At 38.5% G+C, this 21,187-nt stretch overlaps 1 protein-coding gene across 1 annotated transcript; it reads left to right on the forward strand.

Annotated features, from left to right (window-relative positions):
• The first annotated feature begins 200 nt into the window (after positions 1-200).
• TMC3 (transmembrane channel like 3) lies at positions 201-21,177 on the forward strand. The gene is made up of 22 exons (XM_053955054.1): positions 201-310; positions 1,597-1,740; positions 3,038-3,113; positions 5,655-5,736; positions 6,124-6,230; positions 7,160-7,258; positions 7,351-7,493; positions 8,948-9,095; positions 10,378-10,421; positions 10,577-10,724; positions 11,495-11,604; positions 11,758-11,836; positions 12,357-12,584; positions 13,452-13,580; positions 14,251-14,318; positions 14,600-14,728; positions 15,519-15,629; positions 16,050-16,175; positions 17,515-17,593; positions 17,791-17,833; positions 18,426-18,723; positions 19,451-21,177. Exons 1-22 carry the CDS (start codon positions 201-203, stop codon positions 20,289-20,291), a joined length of 3,342 nt encoding a protein of 1,113 aa, XP_053811029.1. The 3' UTR covers positions 20,292-21,177.
• Positions 21,178-21,187: the final 10 nt, after the last annotated feature.

The raw sequence follows: 21,187 nt of genomic DNA on the forward strand, positions 1-21,187 counted from the left end.
GGGGCTGCCGTGTGCTGTGGCTTTAAGGCACTGCCAGGCAGCAGCAGTTTCTCCAGGCTGGAGCACCAGGCAATGATCCTCTTCTCCACAGGGCTCGCAGCACTCGCTGCTCTCTGCTTAATAACATTTGGCTGCTGCTGAGACGCCTGACCAGCGAGCTCCAAGCTGCCTCCCAGCCCTGCAGGCTCCCACCTGCCACCATGGCAGCAGCACAGGGCTCCCCTGCGCTCAGAGCTGCCAAGTCCTGCAAGAAGCAGCGCACGGTGAAGCGGCAGACTGGCATCTACACCTACCAGGAGCCTCCCCACAGGTAAGGGATCCACCCTCTCCTCAAGGGCGAGTTTGCTTTGTCTACACAGCAATGGGATCTTTTTTCACCTTCATGCACACAGAGTGTGTGTCAGACTGGGGAAGGTAGTCTGGTTTGAGTAACAGTGTGGTAGCATGGAAATGAGCATGAGAAAAATCCTTCTCTGTATTTTAAGATGTGTCTCAAACACCTTTATGTTTGTTTTTTTTTTATTTTGTCAAAGTCACATTTCATACTGAAACATAAACACTATATAAAGCAAAGTAACTCCAAAGAGTTCAGGGTATAGCACGGTAAGAAGTCTCTTTTTCTTCTCCTGTGTAATTATAAATTTCCCTTGAATATCCCCTGTGACTGAAGGGACAGGACTGCAGACCTACAGATTAGTGGTCTGATGAAGTATGTCCCCCATCTATTCTTCCATGGCATGGTTTAGGTAATGATTTATTTCTATGTGATTAAAAGGCTGCCTTTTCAGCAAAATTGCAGGAACCTTTCCCAGCAAGTACAGAGCAATACAATTGGGAAACTTCCTGGCTGGTGGCTGCTGCAGTACTTCAGATCCCTTCAGTGTCACTCAGGGAGAAACAGTCACCACAGGTTTTTAGATTAAAGCCTCTGTAAGAATGAATATTGCTGCTGTTTCATACACCAACAGGGAATTGCAAGAGCTGCAGCTTAGCAAATGTGGTGACAGCATCAAAAAATATGATAATCATCTACAGAAATCCGCATCAAAGCACAGGAATCTTTTCACAGGGACAAGTAATTCTTGGTATGTGGGGTCCCACACCCCTGTGCCCCTCAGCAGAGAATAGGATTAGACAGTGACCATGACTGAATCACCTGCTGCCCTCATTCTAACAAAATATTTTATCATTATTGAAATAAAAATAATGGGTATGATTCAAAAATCATCTGCTCTTTCTGGAAATGTTTAGACAGCACATTGTTCCAGAAAAATATACAGACAGTCTTGCTAGCATGATGTACAAGCAGAATGGCTGGAAATGCTTGGATGAGAAAAACTGGGATTCATGGTCAGGAGTGGGGATAATTTATGACTGACCAGCAAGTGGTGGGGAGGGAAAGAGGTATGTCCTGGAGATGGAGAAACCATCCAAATTATTAATCAACTTTAAGACAATAAGGTGTTGTGAGTTCCCGTGCTCCCTGTTCTTACAATGCTCTAAGGGTTGGATCTTGCAAATCAACGCTTTGCTGGGAATCCGACAGGAATAACTTGTCTCCTTTTTGCTCTTGTGGGGTGTGTGCTGGTCTGCCAGCAATTCAGATGACGACACTGGTGAAGAGAAGGCTGAGAGCCATGACCCAGAGCAGATCTTTCAGAACATCCAGTACCAGAAGGAGATTATGTCCAACATCCGCTGCCGGCCGTGGCCGATGAGGCAGAAGCTGAGGGCGCTCAGGTAAAGGTGCCTGCACAGAGGTTTTCAGGCTCACTGACTGTGACAGTGCTTCCAGCCTCGGGAGTGTTTCAGTGTAACATGGGAGGGTTTGAGCACGGGAATGATTTAGAGCTGCTAGGAAAGTGTTCCATGAGGATGCTCTGGGGAGATCTGAGGGCTGGCTGAAGGCAGCAACCTCTGGGTGGACAGTCTGTCAATGAAATTGTCTCTGGTGCATGCCTGTGGCTCCCTTTAGAAAGTCATAGCACAAACGAGAGCAAGAAATCATGCTTTGGCTATTAACTACTAAAAGAGACTGTCAGCTATTCATTGGTCTCAAGGAAGGCTGTTGGTAATGCTCCATAATATGCTTTTAAGTTAAATTGTTTCACTGTGTCCCAAAAAGAGCCAGCCTGCCTTTTTAAGGTAATTACATGGTATGATGACAGAAGCTGGTCATAGCTTCAGGCAACATATTATAAATGCAGTAAATACTGGACACTTGTAAGTTTAAAAAGTATGGTCAATGTAGTAAAAATGTGTTTCACGGTCTAGGATTTCAATTATAATTCCAGATTTCCAATGAAAGTGCATGTGACTAACTCTTCAGGCCACCTGTCTAAACTGTGTCAGATCTTTCACCTCATGATCTGTGTGATGCTTGGAGTTTTTTTGCCCTTTTCATCTTGATTTTCTCTCAAAACCCTGTATGGTGCTCAGATGGCAATGCAGCCACAAGGAATCCCTACCCTACCAAGAGCCCTTGTGTCATCTGGGAAGCAAAGAGAGGTTTTTTTTCTCCTAGGCAGAGTCTGTGACTTCCTGCTCTCCTGTTCCTTTTGATCAGATCTTGGTTACAATCCACCTTCTGCTGAGGTCAAAGACTGTGTATGACCAGATGAACATGCACCTCTTTGCATCTCACAAGATAGCTACTCCATACCTGCAGAAGAGATGTTACTATCCATAGAAAATTACCAGACTGTAAAGGGAATCTTGCTATTTTACTCATTTGGGTTCTACCATTTTAAAAGAAAGACTTTGAAACAAAAGGACAGAGAAATAAATTAGAGGAACAGAAAAATCTCCCTGCAGTCAAACTCTTGAATGCCGAGACAAACGTCTGAGTGGTTTTAAAGTATCAGTAAAAAGCTCAATACTCAGGGAAAAAATGCATTGCCTGGGTTAGGGGCTGATGGTGGGACAGCCCAAGGCTGTATTCCAGAGCATTTGACCCGTTTGGTGGATGCTGCTTGTGCAGAATAGGAGATGTGAGCAACGGGATCCTGTAGAGACTGAACCTCCCCCTGTTGCGCAGGCAGGCGAAGGAGATCGTGCTGAAGTACGAAGGGAGGCTCACGAGAACCAGAGGTTACCAGGCTGCTGGGGCAGAGGTATGGCTGCTTTCTCTCAAATCTCTGAAATTTCTTGTTCCCACCAGTAGCCACTTGCAGTTCTGATTCAGAGAACTGTGTGTTTGCTTTGCACTCCTAATATTGCAGCTTGGGCCTGTAGAGAGAGAAAAAAGCAGTTAAAAGCTTCTTTATTATTTTTTTTCTTCTTTTTTTTTCATTGTAATTTTAGTAATTACATTTTTGCAGACTAATTTCATGTGTTGAGGGAATGAATATCCTTCTGTTAATGCAGTATAAGCTTTCTTTTCAGACAGCCTACAAATATTGATGCCTGTTGGAGGGGGTGATGAGAATGGGATAACAACAAACATGATGTAATATCCTCTGAAGAGCCATTTCAACAAACTGGGGCCACAGTTCAATAGATTAGTATGAAAAATGTGTCTAGCTTTTAGTTTGGAAGACAATTCTACAATAGCTTATGTTAAATACATTATTAAAGAAGGGGTTTTGCTTGCATTATACTCAGAGAATTTGAATCAAATCTTAGCAAATCTACACCACTGAAAATAGGCCTGAGTTCCTGGAAATTTATAATATGCAGAAAATTGTATTTAATAAGCAACCAAGAGAAGACTTTACTCATCTAAGCAGTCAAGAATATTTTTGTTGTCATGGCAAGTAGACTTTTAATTACTAATTTATCTTAATTCAAAAAGGCAGGGTTAGGCTAATAGAACACCATGCATTTTATTCATGAGAACAAGTGAAGAGCTGCACGTGTATCTGGTGCTCTGAGATGCTGGCCCCAGAAGCACTTTCCAATGTAGAAAGAGTAAGTTTGCCTTGTTCTGCCATTGCATGTGTGGCAAATGCAGTGGAAGTAAAAGTGCTGTTAAAATAAACACTATTTTTTGCCTTTGATATGAGTAGAACTAGGACTTTAGCTAGAAAGAGAAGTGCTAAATCAGAATGTCAGTAAATCAGAGACTGGGCTCAGTGCTTGTTCATATAATTCTTCCTATACAAACCCAAAAGCGTTTATCTTAGCGTTCACACTGAATAAAAGTTTGTGTCTATTCTAATTGCCTCTGTTGTATTTGCTTGAAGACATTCAGCACAGGGGTGTAATTCAGCAGTTAATTAGTACCACTCATTATGTGTAGGGGATCTGTATTCTTTTATCCTAGCACAAATTAGGGGCTATAGCCTTTACATTTGGGCTAAATTCAGCAACAGCAACAAAATGAGCTGCCTTTTTTTGGTGTGGTTTTTTGTTGGTTTTTTTTTTTGTTTTGTTTTAACTGGAAGAGATTTTTCCCCCACATATTTTCTTATAAAATAGCAAGGAGATAAAAATTTTAGCACAACAAAACAAGCACTACATCATCAAAATTAAGAACTCAGTGGTTGAACATGTGCTAAGAACAAAATGCTGCCACTAGGTGTATATGTATTTACATAAGTTTTTCAAATTTGCAAAATATATAGTGTTCATGATTGGACAGTCCACTCATGGTATTATTTACAAAAATTGAAGTTAAAATACATTTTTACTATCTTGACACTGAAAGCAATTTTATTTCTTTTACACTTTCTTTGTTGCTGTTTTTTGGGGTTTTTTCCCCAGTTAAAGCCAGATGCCCATAAAATGTGGCATAAAAAATGTCTTCTAAGAGTGTAAATTACCCATTCAACTACATAGTAGAGAGGAGAAGAGATGATAGCTATCAAATGATAATTTTAGTAAATTTTGCTTCCCTGTGGACAGCTTGTTATTCTTTATAAATTGGTAATGCAGCTGGCACAAGGTGCTTGAGTAATTTCTCAGCCCTGTGAACCCTGTACTGAAAGTTGCAATCCCAGAAATTCCCATGCAGTTCCCAGCATCTAAATATCTTTCATTAAAATACTTCCCATTCATGCAATGAAATGTCCATATAATCATAAATATTAATTAACTTTGGCCAAAGAGTCTGATTATATTTTCAGTAATTAAAATTTTATTTACTCTTTTTAATTTTAGGAGATTAAATTATGTGATCGAATATTGACACTGCTATTAAAAATGCCTAAAATATAGGAGGGATTTTAATATCTAACTGTACTAAAAATACTTTAATGCCTGGAATACATTTTTTTTTCCTGTTGATACTGTGAAGTTATAGTTCTAACTCAACAACTCAAAAATCGCTCTCACTTTTGCAAAGGTGGATTTTACTTTTTCTCCCACATGTGTACAGTGTGTGCAGGAAGAGCTTCTGATCCTCTGATTTTGTAAAAATGCAGGTTGAATAAAGACTCTACTAAATATAACCACAGGACTTCTGCGTGTTTGTTACAATACATAGAAATGAGAATATAGCAGTTAAATTTGCTGCTGTTGAATAAAAAAAAGTGTATTTTTCTCTAAGAGAATTTCCTTTGAGGTTTTATGTCCCTAGTAAGACCTTAGTCACCAACGTTTATAACAATTCTTGTGATAAAAGATAAGACATGAGCAAAATACTCAGCATTTCATTTTTTAATTTTTTTTTTTTTATGTGAAGAAGTGTCGTATTTTTCTGCTTTTTTTCTCAGCTCTGGAAGAAGTTTATTCGACTTGCATACAATTTTGTGGTAATCTTTATTCCTTGGGAAATGAGAATAAAGAAAATTGAGAGTAAGTATAAAGATGCAATGGTATTAGTAAAACACTTGTTAAAATGCTGAGTCTTATGGTATATATTTTTTTAAATGTACTGAATTAAATAATATTTGAGAAGGAGTTAAATGCATATTTTCAGCAGTGAATTCTTTATTTAAAAATTTGCTTTTTCATCTTTTCCTGGTGCCTCAGCTCTCATTGATAGTCTTAGTTGGGGGGTAACTTTTAAAAAAGTCAATTTTGTCCCTTTGGGATTCTGAAAATGAGAAAATTCTCTAGTTTGCTGAATGCCCTCCATAAGAGAGGTTTTTCTTTTTGGCCTGTTATTCAAACACTTCATGGGTAAATGATGCAATCTTTTACAGACTGTGCAGGTCACATAAAGGGTTTTTGTGGTTTAAGGTCATTTTGGGTCTGGAGTTGCCTCTTACTTCATCTTCCTGAGATGGCTGTTTGGAATCAATATCGTCCTTACCATAATGACAGGAGCATTTGTAGTCCTACCAGAGGTAAGAACACACTGTTAATATTTACAAAGAAACACTTACTGTTGAACTTTCCTTTCTCAATGGAATAAATACCACACTTTAAGTCATGCATCAGTTTGAAATGTACACTGTACAATGAATTATTTAAAATAAGTTCCCCTATTAAGAGGTTTTTCTCTGCCAAAGGATAACAGATTTTTTCTATTAGTGTTTGAGATAGTATTTTGTCAACATGGTACTAATATTTTTGGAGAATATGTTTTTATCTGATTACTAAAATAAAGAACCCATTCTTAAAAGATGCAGTGGGTGGTGAGTACACTTAGTCCTATTAGTGTCATTTACACTAATGAGAAGTGTAAATGACATTAAGAAAAACAAAACATCCCTCTCCAGACTCTGGATTATTGTCCATTAGAAAGCATTTCCTACAAGTTCTGAACAGCCACAGCTTTGTTTAGTTCTTGCATATGAGTAAGGCAATTTGTGAACTTTGTTAAATTATTCACACATTTTGCCTCGCCTACCCTGTGCTTTAATAGTGTTATCAGAAAACATGGAATACCTGATTTTATTCTCACTGCACAATATAAAAAAGTAAATATACCTCAAACAAATAAAAATAAACGGGAAAAATAGATATTCACATTCACTTTTTAATTTTTAAGGAAAAATAAATTTAATCCTGAACTATCATTTTGAGATCAAACACTGCCCCATTTAATTTAAAAATGCTCACATTGAAAGCATGGCTTTTAAAGCTGGCACAGTGCTGACACAGTACTTGCTACCCTGAGAGTACCACACATGTGGGCAGCTCTTGATGGGCTCTACTGTGCAGCCCTGGCTCAGATGGGCTCATAAAGCTCCTGAGACCTTCTCTCTCTTCCCCATCTCCTGAGACCTCCTCTCTTTTCCCCATCTTCTGAGACCTCCTCTCTCTCCCACAGCTCCTGGCTGGGGCCCCGTTTGGCAGCACAGTCAGCAAGACCATTCCCAAGGAGCACATTGCATCTGCTCAAGACCTGGACACCATCTGGTCCCTAGGGGCAAGACTCAAACCACTCCTTGTTATTTTGCTGTCTCTGTTCTGTTGTAATTGTTGGTTACTGCTCTTACTGACTGGCTCTGGTCTTTGCAGGGCTACCTCCAGTACTCTGTTCTGTTTTATGGCTATTATGGTCGGGACAGGAAAATTGGGAAAGCTGGATACCGGCTGCCTCTTGCCTACTTCCTTGTTGGAATGGCTGTGTTTGCTTACAGCTTCATCATTCTTCTAAAAAAGTAAGACTGCTCATTTACTGCTGTTCTTAAACTTGTGTGTTCAGGCAATCAGAAATGGTTTTTACTCCTCTTCCTCTGTATTTATTCTGTGTAGTTCTATTAACATGCTCACCTCTGCCAGTATCATGGAGGCAGACCGAGTTCAGTTCTAGATTGCCCTTTATCTTGCTGAAATCCTCACTCTCTGTTCCATTGCCCAGCCTTTAAAAGGAGGGCAGCACAGATCATCTGCATGCTTTGTCTTGGTGCAGTTTAAGGCCCGACACCCACGGAAGTCCTTTCCCCTCTTTTCTGTAATACATATTGCTATGACAGAAAATTATATTTGAAGTGTAATGCTTTCAGCATTATTAATATTCCCCTCTATTGAAATACAAATATAAAAGTGCCATCCTAGGTGTAATATTTGCATTGCTTTAGTGGGTACGTGGCATCCCATTGGAATGTAAGCTTCATTTCTTTGCTGTGGAAGGGAAGGAGTGGGAGTTACTTAGCAGAAAGAGCAAGACTGCCTGAGCTGACCATAAATCCAGGGATGTGCAATGCTTGGAGAAGGGGCAAGGTCACTCTATCCCCTCCTGATTTGCTTTCTCTTCCCTTCTGGATACTATTCTTCTGGCACAGTGCAGTCCAGGGATGTTTTCAGTGCTGTCTGTAATAGCTCTCAGTTTTGAGGTCAAACCTTCCCTTTTCATTTATTTTTAATCTACCTACTGGTTTGTGCCAAGGGTCACTGGTATATTTGACACTGATCTACACATCTGCAATTTCTAGACATGATCAGCTTTTCTTCTGACTTAGCTCAGTGATCCTTTGCTTAGCTGTGTACAGCTCCCCTTTAACATTGTCCTTTCAGATGCCCTTTCTTTCACAAGCTATTAATCTTCATTTCATTTCCTATGTTTTGCAATATTCTGCCACCTTGCTCATCTGGCATGAGTAGGAGGGGTTTTCTTTCTTTTTCCCAAGGTCTCTAAAATGGCCCTGGGTTTCTATTTGACAATAATTTATATTTTGAGGTTTAAAACAGTACAGCAAACAAACAGACCTTGTGCACAATCACTAGTTATGCCAGACTAGATTTAATTCCTGTAATAGTGATCTTAGTGATTATATATTTCAGCTGGATCCTACCTAGAGGTTGTAAAACTGAAATAGGTGTAAGCCCACAGTTAGTGAGATTTATTTGCTTTATTTGTCAGTTATAAAGACTGTAAATATTGAAATGCCCTTCCACAGTGAGTAATTTCTCTTTAGATGTAAAGTCAAGTTCATGAGCTGCACCTCACCCTGTTTTATGTTCTTCAGAAAGCTGCCAACAGCGATACTAATTTCTGCAACCTTTGGTAGCTCTAATTGTATAAATATCTGAAAACCATGAACCAAACCAGTGACTTCCTTCATTACCATCTTCACACATCAGAAGCAGTTAAATGCCTGTTATTTTTTTACAGAATGGCAAAGAACTCAAGAATGAGTTTAGCAAGTGCCTCTGATGAAAATTACACTTTCTGCTGGAGACTGTTCTGTGCTTGGGACTATTTGATAGGAAACCCTGAGGCTGCAGAGAGCAAAGCTGCTGCCATAGTCAACAGCATCAGGGTGAGCAACTGACCTTTGAATTATTTCAAGTTGATTTACTTGTTAAACTGTAATTCATGTAAGTTTTTCCACTCATGCCCTTGCACTTCCTATTGTTTTTTTGTATTTATTTGCATATCTATTTGCCTGGGGGGGGGGCTAGTATCACATCTATGTGGTATTAAAGGCACATCATATTTGCTGCCATCCCAGCAAGGCCATTGTGTCCTTCATTGGAAGAGTTTTATTTAATGTGCCTGTATGTGTGACAAGAAGTCAGATAACCAGAAACAAATCTGCTAGTGATGAAATTTCATTGAATGTTGGAATCAAATTCATGTTAACAATTGATTTGGCAAGCAAATAAACAAATTTACAGAATGTATAATTGTTTTTATGCAAAGGAAGAGTTTTATGCCTCAGGGCATCCATGTAGAACAGCTCATATTTTACAAGATGCTTTTTTACATAATAATAAGTTTTATATCTCTTTCTTTGGTTTATAACTTTCTGCACACAATTTATTGTTCTTTCTTCTTTATTTTATCAGCCATTAATCAGGCTCCCCAGGGAAGTGGCCATGGCATCAAGCCTGTTGGAGTCCAAGGAGCATCTGGATGATGCTTTTAGTGAAATGGTTTATTTTTAAGTATTCCTCTAAGTATCAGGAAGTTGGACTCAATGGTCTTTATGGGTCTTCTCCAACTTGAGATATTCTATGATTCTATAGTTTATTTCATCTCTCCATAACAAATGGAGGGACATTTTACAGGTCTCTCAATATTAGAAAACTATTAAAGATATAGATGTTTTGCATCTAGAATTTAAAAGCATATGTGGTTTTATCAAAAGTAATTTATTAACCAAATTTGGTGCATTCTCATTATCATTACACAAAAATTACTTCAAATTGTGCCAAGGGCAAATTAATAAGCTATGTTATTTGGTTATTTCAATGACTGAGGATAACCTTTGACAGTACTGTATTATATTAGTGACTCACAGATTTTAAAGGCACATTCTGCCAAAAAATCTGGAAGCGTAACCCTCTTGTTGTATCTCCTTGAACATGCACGGCTGAAAGTGCCCAAGTATCTGATTACTGTGTATTTGTTTCTCAGAAATCTCCATCACTTTTTAATATCACGTATCAGTGCTACAAATCAATGAGGACAGTGATATTTATCTGCCTGCACCTCCAGGATGTGATTTTTTTTTATTAGTATACTCTAATTTCTGTGAAAGATATGTGCATTATTTTTGCTGAACATTATTAAAATGGTAATGCTGTGTTTCTTTCAAGGAAGCTATATTGGAAGAACAGGAAAAGAAGAAAAGCAAAAACTTGTATGTATATGAGATAAGAGATACTTTGCAAAGCACTGTTTCAATGCAGATATCAGTGCTAATCTGCTCGTCTTGTACTTCCAAACCCTGTTAGAAATGACCCTGGTGCCATAAGACAACCTGCTGTATTGGTTGTATCTTCTTTTTTTCCCTAGGGCAGTGACCATAAGCTTAAGAATTATTGCAAACATCCTTGTGCTTCTGTCCCTTGCGGGAAGTATTTACATCATCTACTTTGTTGTGGATCGATCCCAAAGGTTAGAGCGCACCAAAAAGGAATTGACTCTTTGGGAAAAAAATGAGGTACTGTCTTTATGCCACCTCCATGTTAGAAGCAGGATTGTTGTCTGAGGGCTTTCTGTAGCAATATTGCGCACAGAGGTGTAAATAGCAAGAGATGGGCCAGGAGAAATGAGGAGTTAGTGGGTAGACCTGAATTTGCCTTGGTGCACCTGCTCCCTGAGCTCTGCAGCCAGGTGTTAGTGCAGCTGAACTGGGCAGAGTGGGGTGCAGGTGCTCATTTCACAGACACTGCAGCTCTAGCAGGTCCCTATTTTGTGAGCACAAAGCTTAATCTCTCCTGTCACTTATAAATCTACTTTTATGCCCAGGTCTGAGCTCAGCAAACACTGGGCTGATGGACTAGAAAGGAATTGACTTTGATAACAGTGACTGGTTCAGTATCAGGGGATACTGAAAGTTCTGTGACTATTTCATTCTGTGTCTGTTTCATTCAGAGGAATGAGCAAGAGCAGAAAGTGAATAGTCATGAAGAAGCCACTCACCCATTCCAGAGGAAGATGGTAGCACCATATTTCCTATATGAGAACTTTTAATTTCAATTAATAAAGTAGAACTTTGAAGCTACAATATCTGGAGTAAGGATTCCTGAGTGGTATTCCAAATCTATAATTTTTGATCATAACTACTGTTATTTCTAATGTCAATAATAACTCTTTAAAGCATCTCCTCCAAGAAAAGCAATCACCAAAGCATGTGCCTCAGCAGTATTTCAATCAGCCCAGGATTCCACAGAAGACCTTCATCAAACACTGCATGTTTCTGTTCCACAGGTCAGTGTAGTTGTGTCACTGATCACAATGATTGCACCCTCTGCTTTTGAACTTGTGGCAGCTCTGGAGATGTATCATCCAAGGACCACTCTTCGCTTCCAGCTTGCCAGGTATGGGCATTATTCAGTGTAAAAAATATGTGGAGAGAAAAGGAGGAAAGGAGAAGTGTGATCTGGTTCATGTTTTAATACAGCCAAACCAGAGAACATATGAGAAGTCAATGGTTACCAGTGCTGGTAATCCATATTTTATTCTCTTTTCAGGGTTCTTGTCCTATACCTGGGAAACCTCTACAGTTTAATCATTGCCCTCCTGGATAAAGTGGACAGTATGAGTGTCACTGTAAGTTTAACTTGATGTTTTCTGATGTGTAAAGCTAATAGACTTCGTAGAAGAATTCTGTTTATTGTGAAGTATATGAAGTTAGATTAAAATTGTTTGAAATTGATTTTGTTTGAAATTGATTAAAATATTATGGGTTGATAGGATTGTAAAGTTAAGTTTGGATAGTAATGTTTATTTACAACTACTTATAGAGTCTTTTAAATTAGTTTTTAAGGATAACTGGATCCATTTGATTGCTGATATAATGAGATAAATAGATTCCTGTGCATTGCTGAACTATTAAAAAAAATCCTCATCACTGTAGGTCAAATATTTCCACCTACCTGAATTAGCTTTAAGCCCTGCCCTTTGGTGTTCCATCTGGCCCTGTTCATTGACAGCTGTTTAACAGTTGCCTAACTGCTGCTTGGAAATGTATGAAAAAATGTCTCTGTGTGTGTGTGCATGCTGTAAAAGGTGTAGACATCTGCACCTATGTACAGTTAAAAAGTAGCTTTTGGGACATTTATTATTTCAGGACTCTGATGTGAACACCAATGCAAGTAATTCCACCATCTCCTCAGCAAGCAACACTCTTTCTAAGGATGACAATTTAACCATCCCTAATGTACAAATTAAGAGAAATGGCTTTGTCACATTGGAAGAGCATCGCACCCAAGGCCTGACAGACTCACTGGTTAACCAAACAATTTCCTTTAACACCCAGAACCCACAGGATCAGTGCTGGGAGACATATGTTGGTCAAGTACGTAATTGTTTTATTGTCATCAATGTACTTTACTTTTCACATTTGACAAAAAATTAAAATCATGTTGTGCTGTGTTTAGAACTTTTCTTTGTATAAATTCCAGAATTTAGCTAAGAATGATGCAGGAAGAGTAAAGACTGTGCAAAGTGCTATGGCCACAGATACAAGCTTTGGGTTTTGTTCAGTATCTACCCTCTGAGGTTTATTAGCCTGATTTCTATTCTTGTATATCCCTTCTGCACAATCTCATAAAAAATAGAGGGTTTGAATGTTTGCTTTTTTCCCCAGAATGCCTAGAGATATATAGAACTAAATTCTCCCTATTTTAATTGTATATTTTTAAAGCTCAATTAAATATAGGATAACCACATCCTTTTGTAAGCAATAAACAACTATTTTTTATGGCTTGATGATCCTATGCCATTAGATTGTGGGTTTGTCTGAATAATAAGATTTTCTCATTGTGAAACGCTTTGCAAATGCATATTACAAGAGTCAGCTTAATGAAAGAATGGGTGCAATAGAAAAAACAACCCATTTCACTTTAGCTAGATACATTTTTAGAACATTAAAAAGAAAGTCATTAAAAAGAAATTCTGATACCATCATGACCAGAATTTTACTGCTGCAAGCAATAAAAGGTGCCCTGGAAGCTTGATTATATTTATTCTCTTTAACAGAACAAAGACAAGTAAGGGAAAAGTCAAACAGGAAATTTTTTAAAGGAAATTATTCATATATTCAATTCATATTTTATCAGAATACTGAACTTGAGCCAAAAACACAATTACAAATGCAAAAGAGCCATATGCAGTCCATTTGCTTTCAGAATGACTCAGTATGTGTGAACAATGTGTATTTCAGGAGATGCTCAAGCTTTCAATTATCGACATGATTTTCACAGTTGCAAGCATCCTGCTAATTGATTTTTTCCGTGGACTGTGTGTCCGGTATTTGAGTGATTGCTGGTGCTGGGATCTAGAAAGCAAGTTTGTAAGTACAATCCTTATTTTATCAAGCTAAGATGTTGAAGACGGGTAGGCTCCTTCCCTCAGTACTAAATGTCCTTAAAGTCTTTCCGCAGAGGAATAATTTATTGGTAGCACACATCTAGAAAGGCACAGCTCACACTGAGCTTAAATTGGAGGGTACAGGATAAATGTTGAGATTAATGTTTTTCTCAAGCCTACTCACATGGCTCTGATGCAAAAATTTTTGGTTTTCACAAAATAATATCATGGAGTAGTTCTCACAGTTTAACATGACACAGAGGGCATGTAGTTGTTCCCCACACCCTCTTTTCTGCAGTTGTAACATCTTTATCTAATGTAGACAGTGGTCCAAGAAACAGTAACCAACAGCACACAGCCGTTTAAGAAAATTACAGTGGGTAATACTTGGTTAGCAAGAAGCTGTTGGCATGAAATGCTGTGGACTGTTTGTTCTTAAAGATGAGAAGTAAACTAAAGAGGAAAAAGTTTGTTTAATCCCTGGCTGCAGAGTAGGTTCTGCTGTGTTCCCACTGCCTGCCAGCAGCTGGTATTTGAGCTGGATGTTTCAGGCCATGTACTGTCTGCAAACTGATTCAGTCAAATGCACCTAATAAACAGCCTGAAAACAAGATTAAGACAAAGGTATTCTTCTTACACTGTGTTTCTTGTAGCCAGAATACGGAGAATTCAAAATTGCAGAGAATGTATTGCATTTGGTCTACAACCAAGGAATGATCTGGTATGTAGTCCTTACGTGTTTCTTCTTGTCCTTTGTTGGTTGATTGCTAAGTCAATCTGATTATTTAAATGAAACCTATTTAATTAGGATATTGACAGTGTAGTCTTTTATATTAAGAGATCATCTGTAAATAGTGAGCTATTATTCTGCTTACCTAGTGTGAGGTTTGAGGTTGTTTAGTCTATTCTATTGCTACCAAAATGGCTTCTGGCAACACTGAGCACTGACATGATATGATATGATATGATATGATATGATATGATATGATATGATTTTTCCAGGATGGGAGCTTTCTTTTCACCTTGCTTACCAGCATTCAATGTACTCAAGTTGATTGGACTCATGTACCTGAGGAGCTGGGCTGTGCTGACGTGCAATGTACCACACCAGCAGGTTTTCAGAGCATCTCGGTGAGTCAAAATGAGAACAAAATATAAGGAAAAAATCAAATGCAGGCAATGGAAATATCTTTCAACAATATGAAATTACAGGAGATTTTAGCTCTAAAAGTTGACAATGAAATTTCACACTAACACTGATGGCAAAGGTCTTAGGAAAAAAGATATAGTTACTGAGAAACTGGAGGGTTTATGAAGGATGATAGTTGAAGATGTGCAAGAACTAAAAAATATGTCAGAGAATATTCCTAGATAGCTATTATGGCCTCACATAAATGTTTTAATTCCATACAAATCTGACAGAGCACAATAGCCTATATGTGTTAACTGCTGCAAGTCCTTATTTCTTGATGTTTCTCTCTTTAAAAGCTATGCAATATCTGCTTTTGTCCATTGCATTGCACAACACATTTCCTCATTTTTTTATCATAATGAATATTTAAATTGTTTTTTCAAAATGGAAATAATTTCTAACATTTTCTTAAGATTAATTGACTTCTGATGATGTTCTTTTTCTCCGCCAACACAATGGGGCAGTAAGGGCGGCTTTTGTCAAAGGATGCAGTAACCAGTTCTCTGTCTGCAACAGTGGTATCTGGAAAGGAGTGCAAATAGAATTTTGATCATTAAGAGTCTGTTTAAACCATCTCTGTTCAGACTTTCTAATTATAGCAGAATGATTTTAATCTTTCAGACATGTTGATCTTGAACTGGATAGGTAGATTCAGACTTGCACCTTTTATGTTGCCTCTGGTTTTCTCTCTGATAAGTATAGTCTGAAACATGTTACACCTTCTTGCAGATCCAATAATTTCTACTTGGCCATGTTGCTGTTTATGCTGTTCTTGTGCATGTTACCAACAATTTTTGCTATTGCCCGATATAAGCCATCCTTAAGCTGCGGCCCCTTCAGGTAAGGTATAATGGACCAATGAAAATAGCAAAGATTTTACTTCCCCCTCTTACAATAAACTCATCATGTTTCATAATACACAAATTACAAATTTTGAATTTTTTGAATTTACAAATTAGATGTAAATTCAAAACAAGTTGAGAGGACAATGCTTTTCTGCTACCAGTATTTTATTGTTATGGTTCAAAAAGGTGAACAGGTCAAAGTTCTGAGTTGATTTGCTTTATATACATAATTTAGTTAGTTTATATTTACATAATGTTATGTGCCACTGAGAAATCTCCCAAACATCACTGTCTTGTGTCTTCATTCAAGCACCCTCCAAGCTAGTTTATTATTCAGTGCAACACTGCTTAACAAATATATTCAGGATTCCTTACAACCTAATTTTACTTTTTTTTCCTCCCACACCTCCTATAGTGGTCAAGAAAAAATATATGATATTGTTTCTGAAACGATTCAAAATGATTTTCCCACATGGTTCAACACAGTGATTACTTACATCAGCAGTCCTGTGGTTGTCCTCCCTGCACTACTACTGTTATTGTAAGTACTTTGGTTTTTGTAGGCAGGTTGAATTGATTGCATTAATACTGGCCATATCTCTGGAGAGTCAAATGTAGGTACTGAGGAACAAACATTGTGCTGTTGTAGTTTCATTAAGCATAACTGAAAAAAAAAAAATTCCAGCACCTCACTGAACGTTTGGTATATGGACCAGACAGGAATCAAAGTATGTTAAAAGGACTGTCAAAAGGAATTTCTCCTTCTGGGATACTTTGTTAGAGCATGTTTACTGCATTGTGTCAAGCTTGCAGTGCTGATGGTTCCAGGAAGTTTAAGAACCTCTTCTCTCTTAAGAGCTCCTCAGAAATAAATTTTCCATTTCTTCATGGTCATTAGTTCAGTTTCTGACAGTGAACAGGGCTCAGTCTGTCGTTTAAAGAAGCTACTTAGTCACCCTGATTTATGACAAGATAAATCAATTATGAAGGTCTGCTCTTAAGTGTTAATGTAATATAACTTGCTGCAGACTCTCCAGTGGAAGTCTTTTCTTATTTGGTTTATAAATAATTGTTCACAGTTGGGAAATAATATTGATTTTGAGCTGTTTTAAATTCACTTTGCTTCTCTGAAAAGTTCTATTTTGTTTTGCTTGTATCTGTACCATTTTCTTCCTGTGTAAACTGCAGACAAAGGCAGAGTTTGTCCCACCAATGGCTTTTCAAATCAGAAAGACCAAAGCAACACTTCTTATTTGTAACTTTTTCCTCTAAGGTCCCAGCCATGTAATATTTACAAATTTAAGCATTCCTTTTGACTGCTTCAAACTGACAGCTAAGCACATATGTAATTGTCTGTGGTATGAAATCCAGCTGTAAGACTTTGTCTGAAAGCCAGTGCAATCCATTATGTCAGGCCATAATCTACCAGGATCTGATCTCATCTGTGCCAGCGTAAACAAGGTGTTATTTCAGCCAGCCAACAAAATTGCATTGGTATGGTTGTTGTGCAAACTCAGCTGTAACTATGGTGTCTCTGTTCTATAACCTCAAACTGGGAAAAAAGACAAAACAATATCTGTCAAAATTATTTGTCTAGAATTAAAAAAATCAAGATAAATAAAACCAATTGGAAATGCGTCCCAGGTTACACACACCCGCAAAAAACACAGGTGAAATTAGAACTGCTGTTAAATCTGTTTTCAGTGTCATTTCTTTCATCTATGTTTGCTTGAAAGAAGGCTGTAATCCATTTTTACAATATAAGTAAATGCTACAGAGCAGTAGCTGAACTTGTACATCATTTTGACCAACAAACCCTCAAAAAGAAGCTGTCTGTCAAGAATGTCTGAAGTGACTCATATCACCCCTTTCACTTCTAGCATGCTAATCTACTACCTACAAAGTATTGCAAGATCATTAAAATTCACCAACAATCAACTGAGAATGAAGATACAAACGGTAAGTGTGGTGAAAAGCACTTTTACATGTAATTTGAGGGGTCTTCAGTAAAGCATGACTCTAATTAAATCTCTAAAGTAATTTCTAGTGTTTTACAACATAAAACAAATCTTGTCTTTTTCATCCTTACAGAGCAGAGGATTTATTCTCTAATCCATAATAATTTACAAATTCTCATTCTTCTGAATATATTTTAGGAAAGAACTGAAGATAAGAAAAAGGTGGTTCAGATGGCAGTAGGTAAGTTGGTGACCTTTAGAAATGCCACTATTAATAAAGCATTTGGACCTAAACCCATTTTGATTTGTCATACATATAGGGAAGTACAATTACATTTTTAAAACTGTATATCCTGTAGAATCCTCCTTTTAGATGGTTTCTGAGCTCAGTTTGACTTAATCTTGGCAACGCTGAAAGACATTGTGCATAGTTTAAACCTGAATCCACCTAAAATCTTTGGACTGGATATTTTCCTGCTTTTATCACCAACAGAGAAGAACCTGGGATGCATCTTTGATAATTCAAATCATCTCAGACTTTGCATGCGATTCAGAAGAAAAATTGGCTTGTTGCCCCTTTTGGAATCCTACAGTGCAACATTCGGTGTTTTTTCTGTGTCCCCAATACTCCATCTGCTTTGTACTGTAGTATGAAGATCTACCCCTTTATCACCAAGTCTCCCAGTGTGACACCAGTTTCTCTTTTCTGAACATAGGGGATTTTGTTGGCCTTGGATCCCTGACTGAAGGGGGAATTCGAGCCACTGAATTGGCACAGCAGTTTCTAAATGTAGAGACCTGGAAAGTTCCTATAATAATTTTTTTTTTCTTAGCCAGAATCCAAAATCTGGATGCTAATGACAAAAGACCAGAGCAAGAAACAGATATTATCAGCCAGGAGTCTTCTGCTCGGTCCTCAACACCCCGAAAGAATGGCAGTGTCTTGAACTTTGAATCTCCCGTGAGCAAAGGCACCAGAATACAAACCATTTCCCAGTCTGTGCCCCAAGCTGTGCCAACAACTGATGTTGTGAGACCTGTCAATACAACTCCCACAACTTTGACCTCTTTAACACCAGCTCCCTCTGTGTCAAGTGTACAGAAACCAAGAAATGATCATATCACAAACAGGTAAGACTGCTTTGGTTTTGAAATGGTCTTTATTCCAGCAGATCCATGCCATACCTGTTTATTTACAAAACAGCTGTTCATTCAGACTGTCTGGAGCTGTAAGACAGCAGAGGAATTTTTTAAAAACAGAAAAGCAGATTTATTCACGGGTACTACTGATATCGCTGGTGACACCACATCCTTAATTCTCCCTTAACAGAGATGGGATTATAAACCTTTTGAAATGTTGTAGCTGATGGAGTTTACACACAGCTCAAGCAAAGGTAAATACTAGACTTGCCCTCAGGCACATAACTAAAATACCTTGTGCAGGATACCATCTCCATGAACAAAACAAATACCAAGTGAAGGAACTCTCTGCAAAATGTCTGTGCAGCTTTAGTTGTAAAACAACCAGTCTGGCATATCAGTAGATGGATGCTTTAAACTGGGTTGGGTTTTTTCCCAAGTGGATAAAGAACAGTTCTCAGAACAATAAGAAAACAGAAAGGCAATATAACTTGAGACAACAATTGTGTTACCTTTTCCTAGAGAAGAACAAATATATCTCCTGATTTCTAGGATATGTTTCTCAAAATGGTTCTAAAAGTTTGGAGCAGTGGAGATATGATAATCTCCACTTTTTCAACCTACTCTTTGACTTCCAGAGCAGTGAATTCTTTCATGTTTCAATTCCATTAATTGATAAGTGTGTATATCAATATTTCCTCTCTCTTCCTTCCTAAAGATACCCAAGTGTTGTTCATAGGAGTGCAAGTGAGCTGTGCAAAACAAAGCCCTACACACCAGTGACTTTCAAAAAGCACACTGAAGATGTTCATTCTGACCCTCTCTTCAGAAAAGCCATTCGACAGGTAAATTCGGATGCCCTTGGGGCACGGGCTCCTGTATTTTTGGGATGTAGACCATATGCCACCAGGTATTTTTTGGTTAATGAAAACGAGTCCCGCAAAAAATCGCTCCGTTCTACGTCCCGACTCCAAAGGCATTTCAGAAAGGAGGAATCGCGAGACATTATTGAGTTGTATCCACGCCACGTCAGAAGATACGTGGTCCGAACACCACACCAGATGTATTCCCCTCATCCCAGTGAAGAGGAGGAGGACGAAGAAGAACTTGAGAAAGAATTCATGAACGGATCCCATCGCCCTCGCTCACTGTCTGACCTTCGCCCAGGATCACGGTTTTACATTGGGGATCGTGCTGATGGCCACATTCTAATGAGCAAAGATCTAGGCAGAGTGCATTACAAATCCTGGGATGATGGTTTTGAGCTGGACCTGGACAGGCCTCCATATGCTTACAAGAAAGTACACCTGAACTATCCTGAGCCACGTGTGAAACCAAAATCAAAGCAAAAGCTGGAGCAATCTCTAACAGAGTCTGATTCCATTTCCATTGAATCCAGCAGTGATCCGCAGAACAGCAGCAATGACCAGTACATCCAGGTCATTCATACCAAGGACAAGTACCCAAAAACTGGGGCAAAACTCACCAAAAAGAAATCTAAAAACAGTGTGGATCTAAGTATGTCTGAGCCTAGTGAACTGGTGTGCTCAAATGTCTGAGAAAGTGCCCCAGCCTCGTTGTGTTTTGAGCCGGTGTATGTGCAGTTGTACTTTACTTGCTGTTGGAGGTCTGTCAGAGTAACTGCGACGTAGTTTTTGTAAGAATGGTGTATGCAGCCACTCGAGGTGGGGAAATTCTTGTGTTTTACTCTTTATTGTACCTTGCTTTAATATCACAACTGATGTGTCGTGAATTTTAGAAAAGAAAGTTATTCCAATTTATTCCCTACTGTTATGCTGTCAAAACCCCAAATCTCTGCCTACTGGAAAATCAAAATCCATGTACTTGGGACACTTCAATTAAAACAGTACAGAAATGCATCAGATGAGGCTCTTTTTATCTGATGCAGCCAGAGCTGAAGATGCTTCCTGAATAAATTCAGCAGGGAATCAGCTTCCTGTAAACGGAGTTGCTACTTAGAGTAGGTCTTGATGTGCCTTTTTTGAATATGCTGTGGCCCAAACAAATCAGGAAAAAAAGTTAACTAGAGAGAATAGTAAATTTCTTTAGAGTGTATCATATGGGCAGCGGAGTTATTTGACAACGTGAGTCAGACTTCTAGATTAAATCCTAGATCCTTTTATTAATTTTCTGGTGAACCTCAGACCAGCCTGGTAAACTTCAGAGTGGTAAACTTTCGATCCGTTGCCTTTAAAAGACTCACTTCATTACGCGTACTTTCCAAATTCTATCCCGTCTTTCATACACCACTGCAATTTCGCACTTCCTTTAGATACGGAAGATTGCTTGGTTGGTTTTTCGCTTGTTTCTCTCCGCGTCCCTGGGACTGGGGTTACACCAGTGACGAGCGCGGGGCGGGCCCATCTCTGAGGAAGCACAGCTCCGCCTCAGAGCCCACACGCGTTACCACATCCCGCTGTGCCTTCCCCGCAGC

The sequence above is a fragment of the Vidua chalybeata genome, chromosome 13, assembly GCF_026979565.1.
Source record: "Vidua chalybeata isolate OUT-0048 chromosome 13, bVidCha1 merged haplotype, whole genome shotgun sequence".
Classification (NCBI taxonomy): Eukaryota; Metazoa; Chordata; class Aves; order Passeriformes; family Viduidae; genus Vidua; species Vidua chalybeata.

Excerpts from the sequence above, each read along its gene's own strand:
- TMC3 (XM_053955054.1), top strand. The coding sequence starts at position 201 with ATGGCAGCAGCACAGGGCTCCCCTGCGCTCAGAGCTGCCAAGTCCTGC. Across the intron at positions 12,585-13,451 it reads GGGAGACATATGTTGGTCAA|GAGATGCTCAAGCTTTCAAT; the intron begins GTACGTAATTGT and ends TGTGTATTTCAG. Across the intron at positions 15,630-16,049 it reads TTAAGCTGCGGCCCCTTCAG|TGGTCAAGAAAAAATATATG; the intron begins GTAAGGTATAAT and ends CACCTCCTATAG.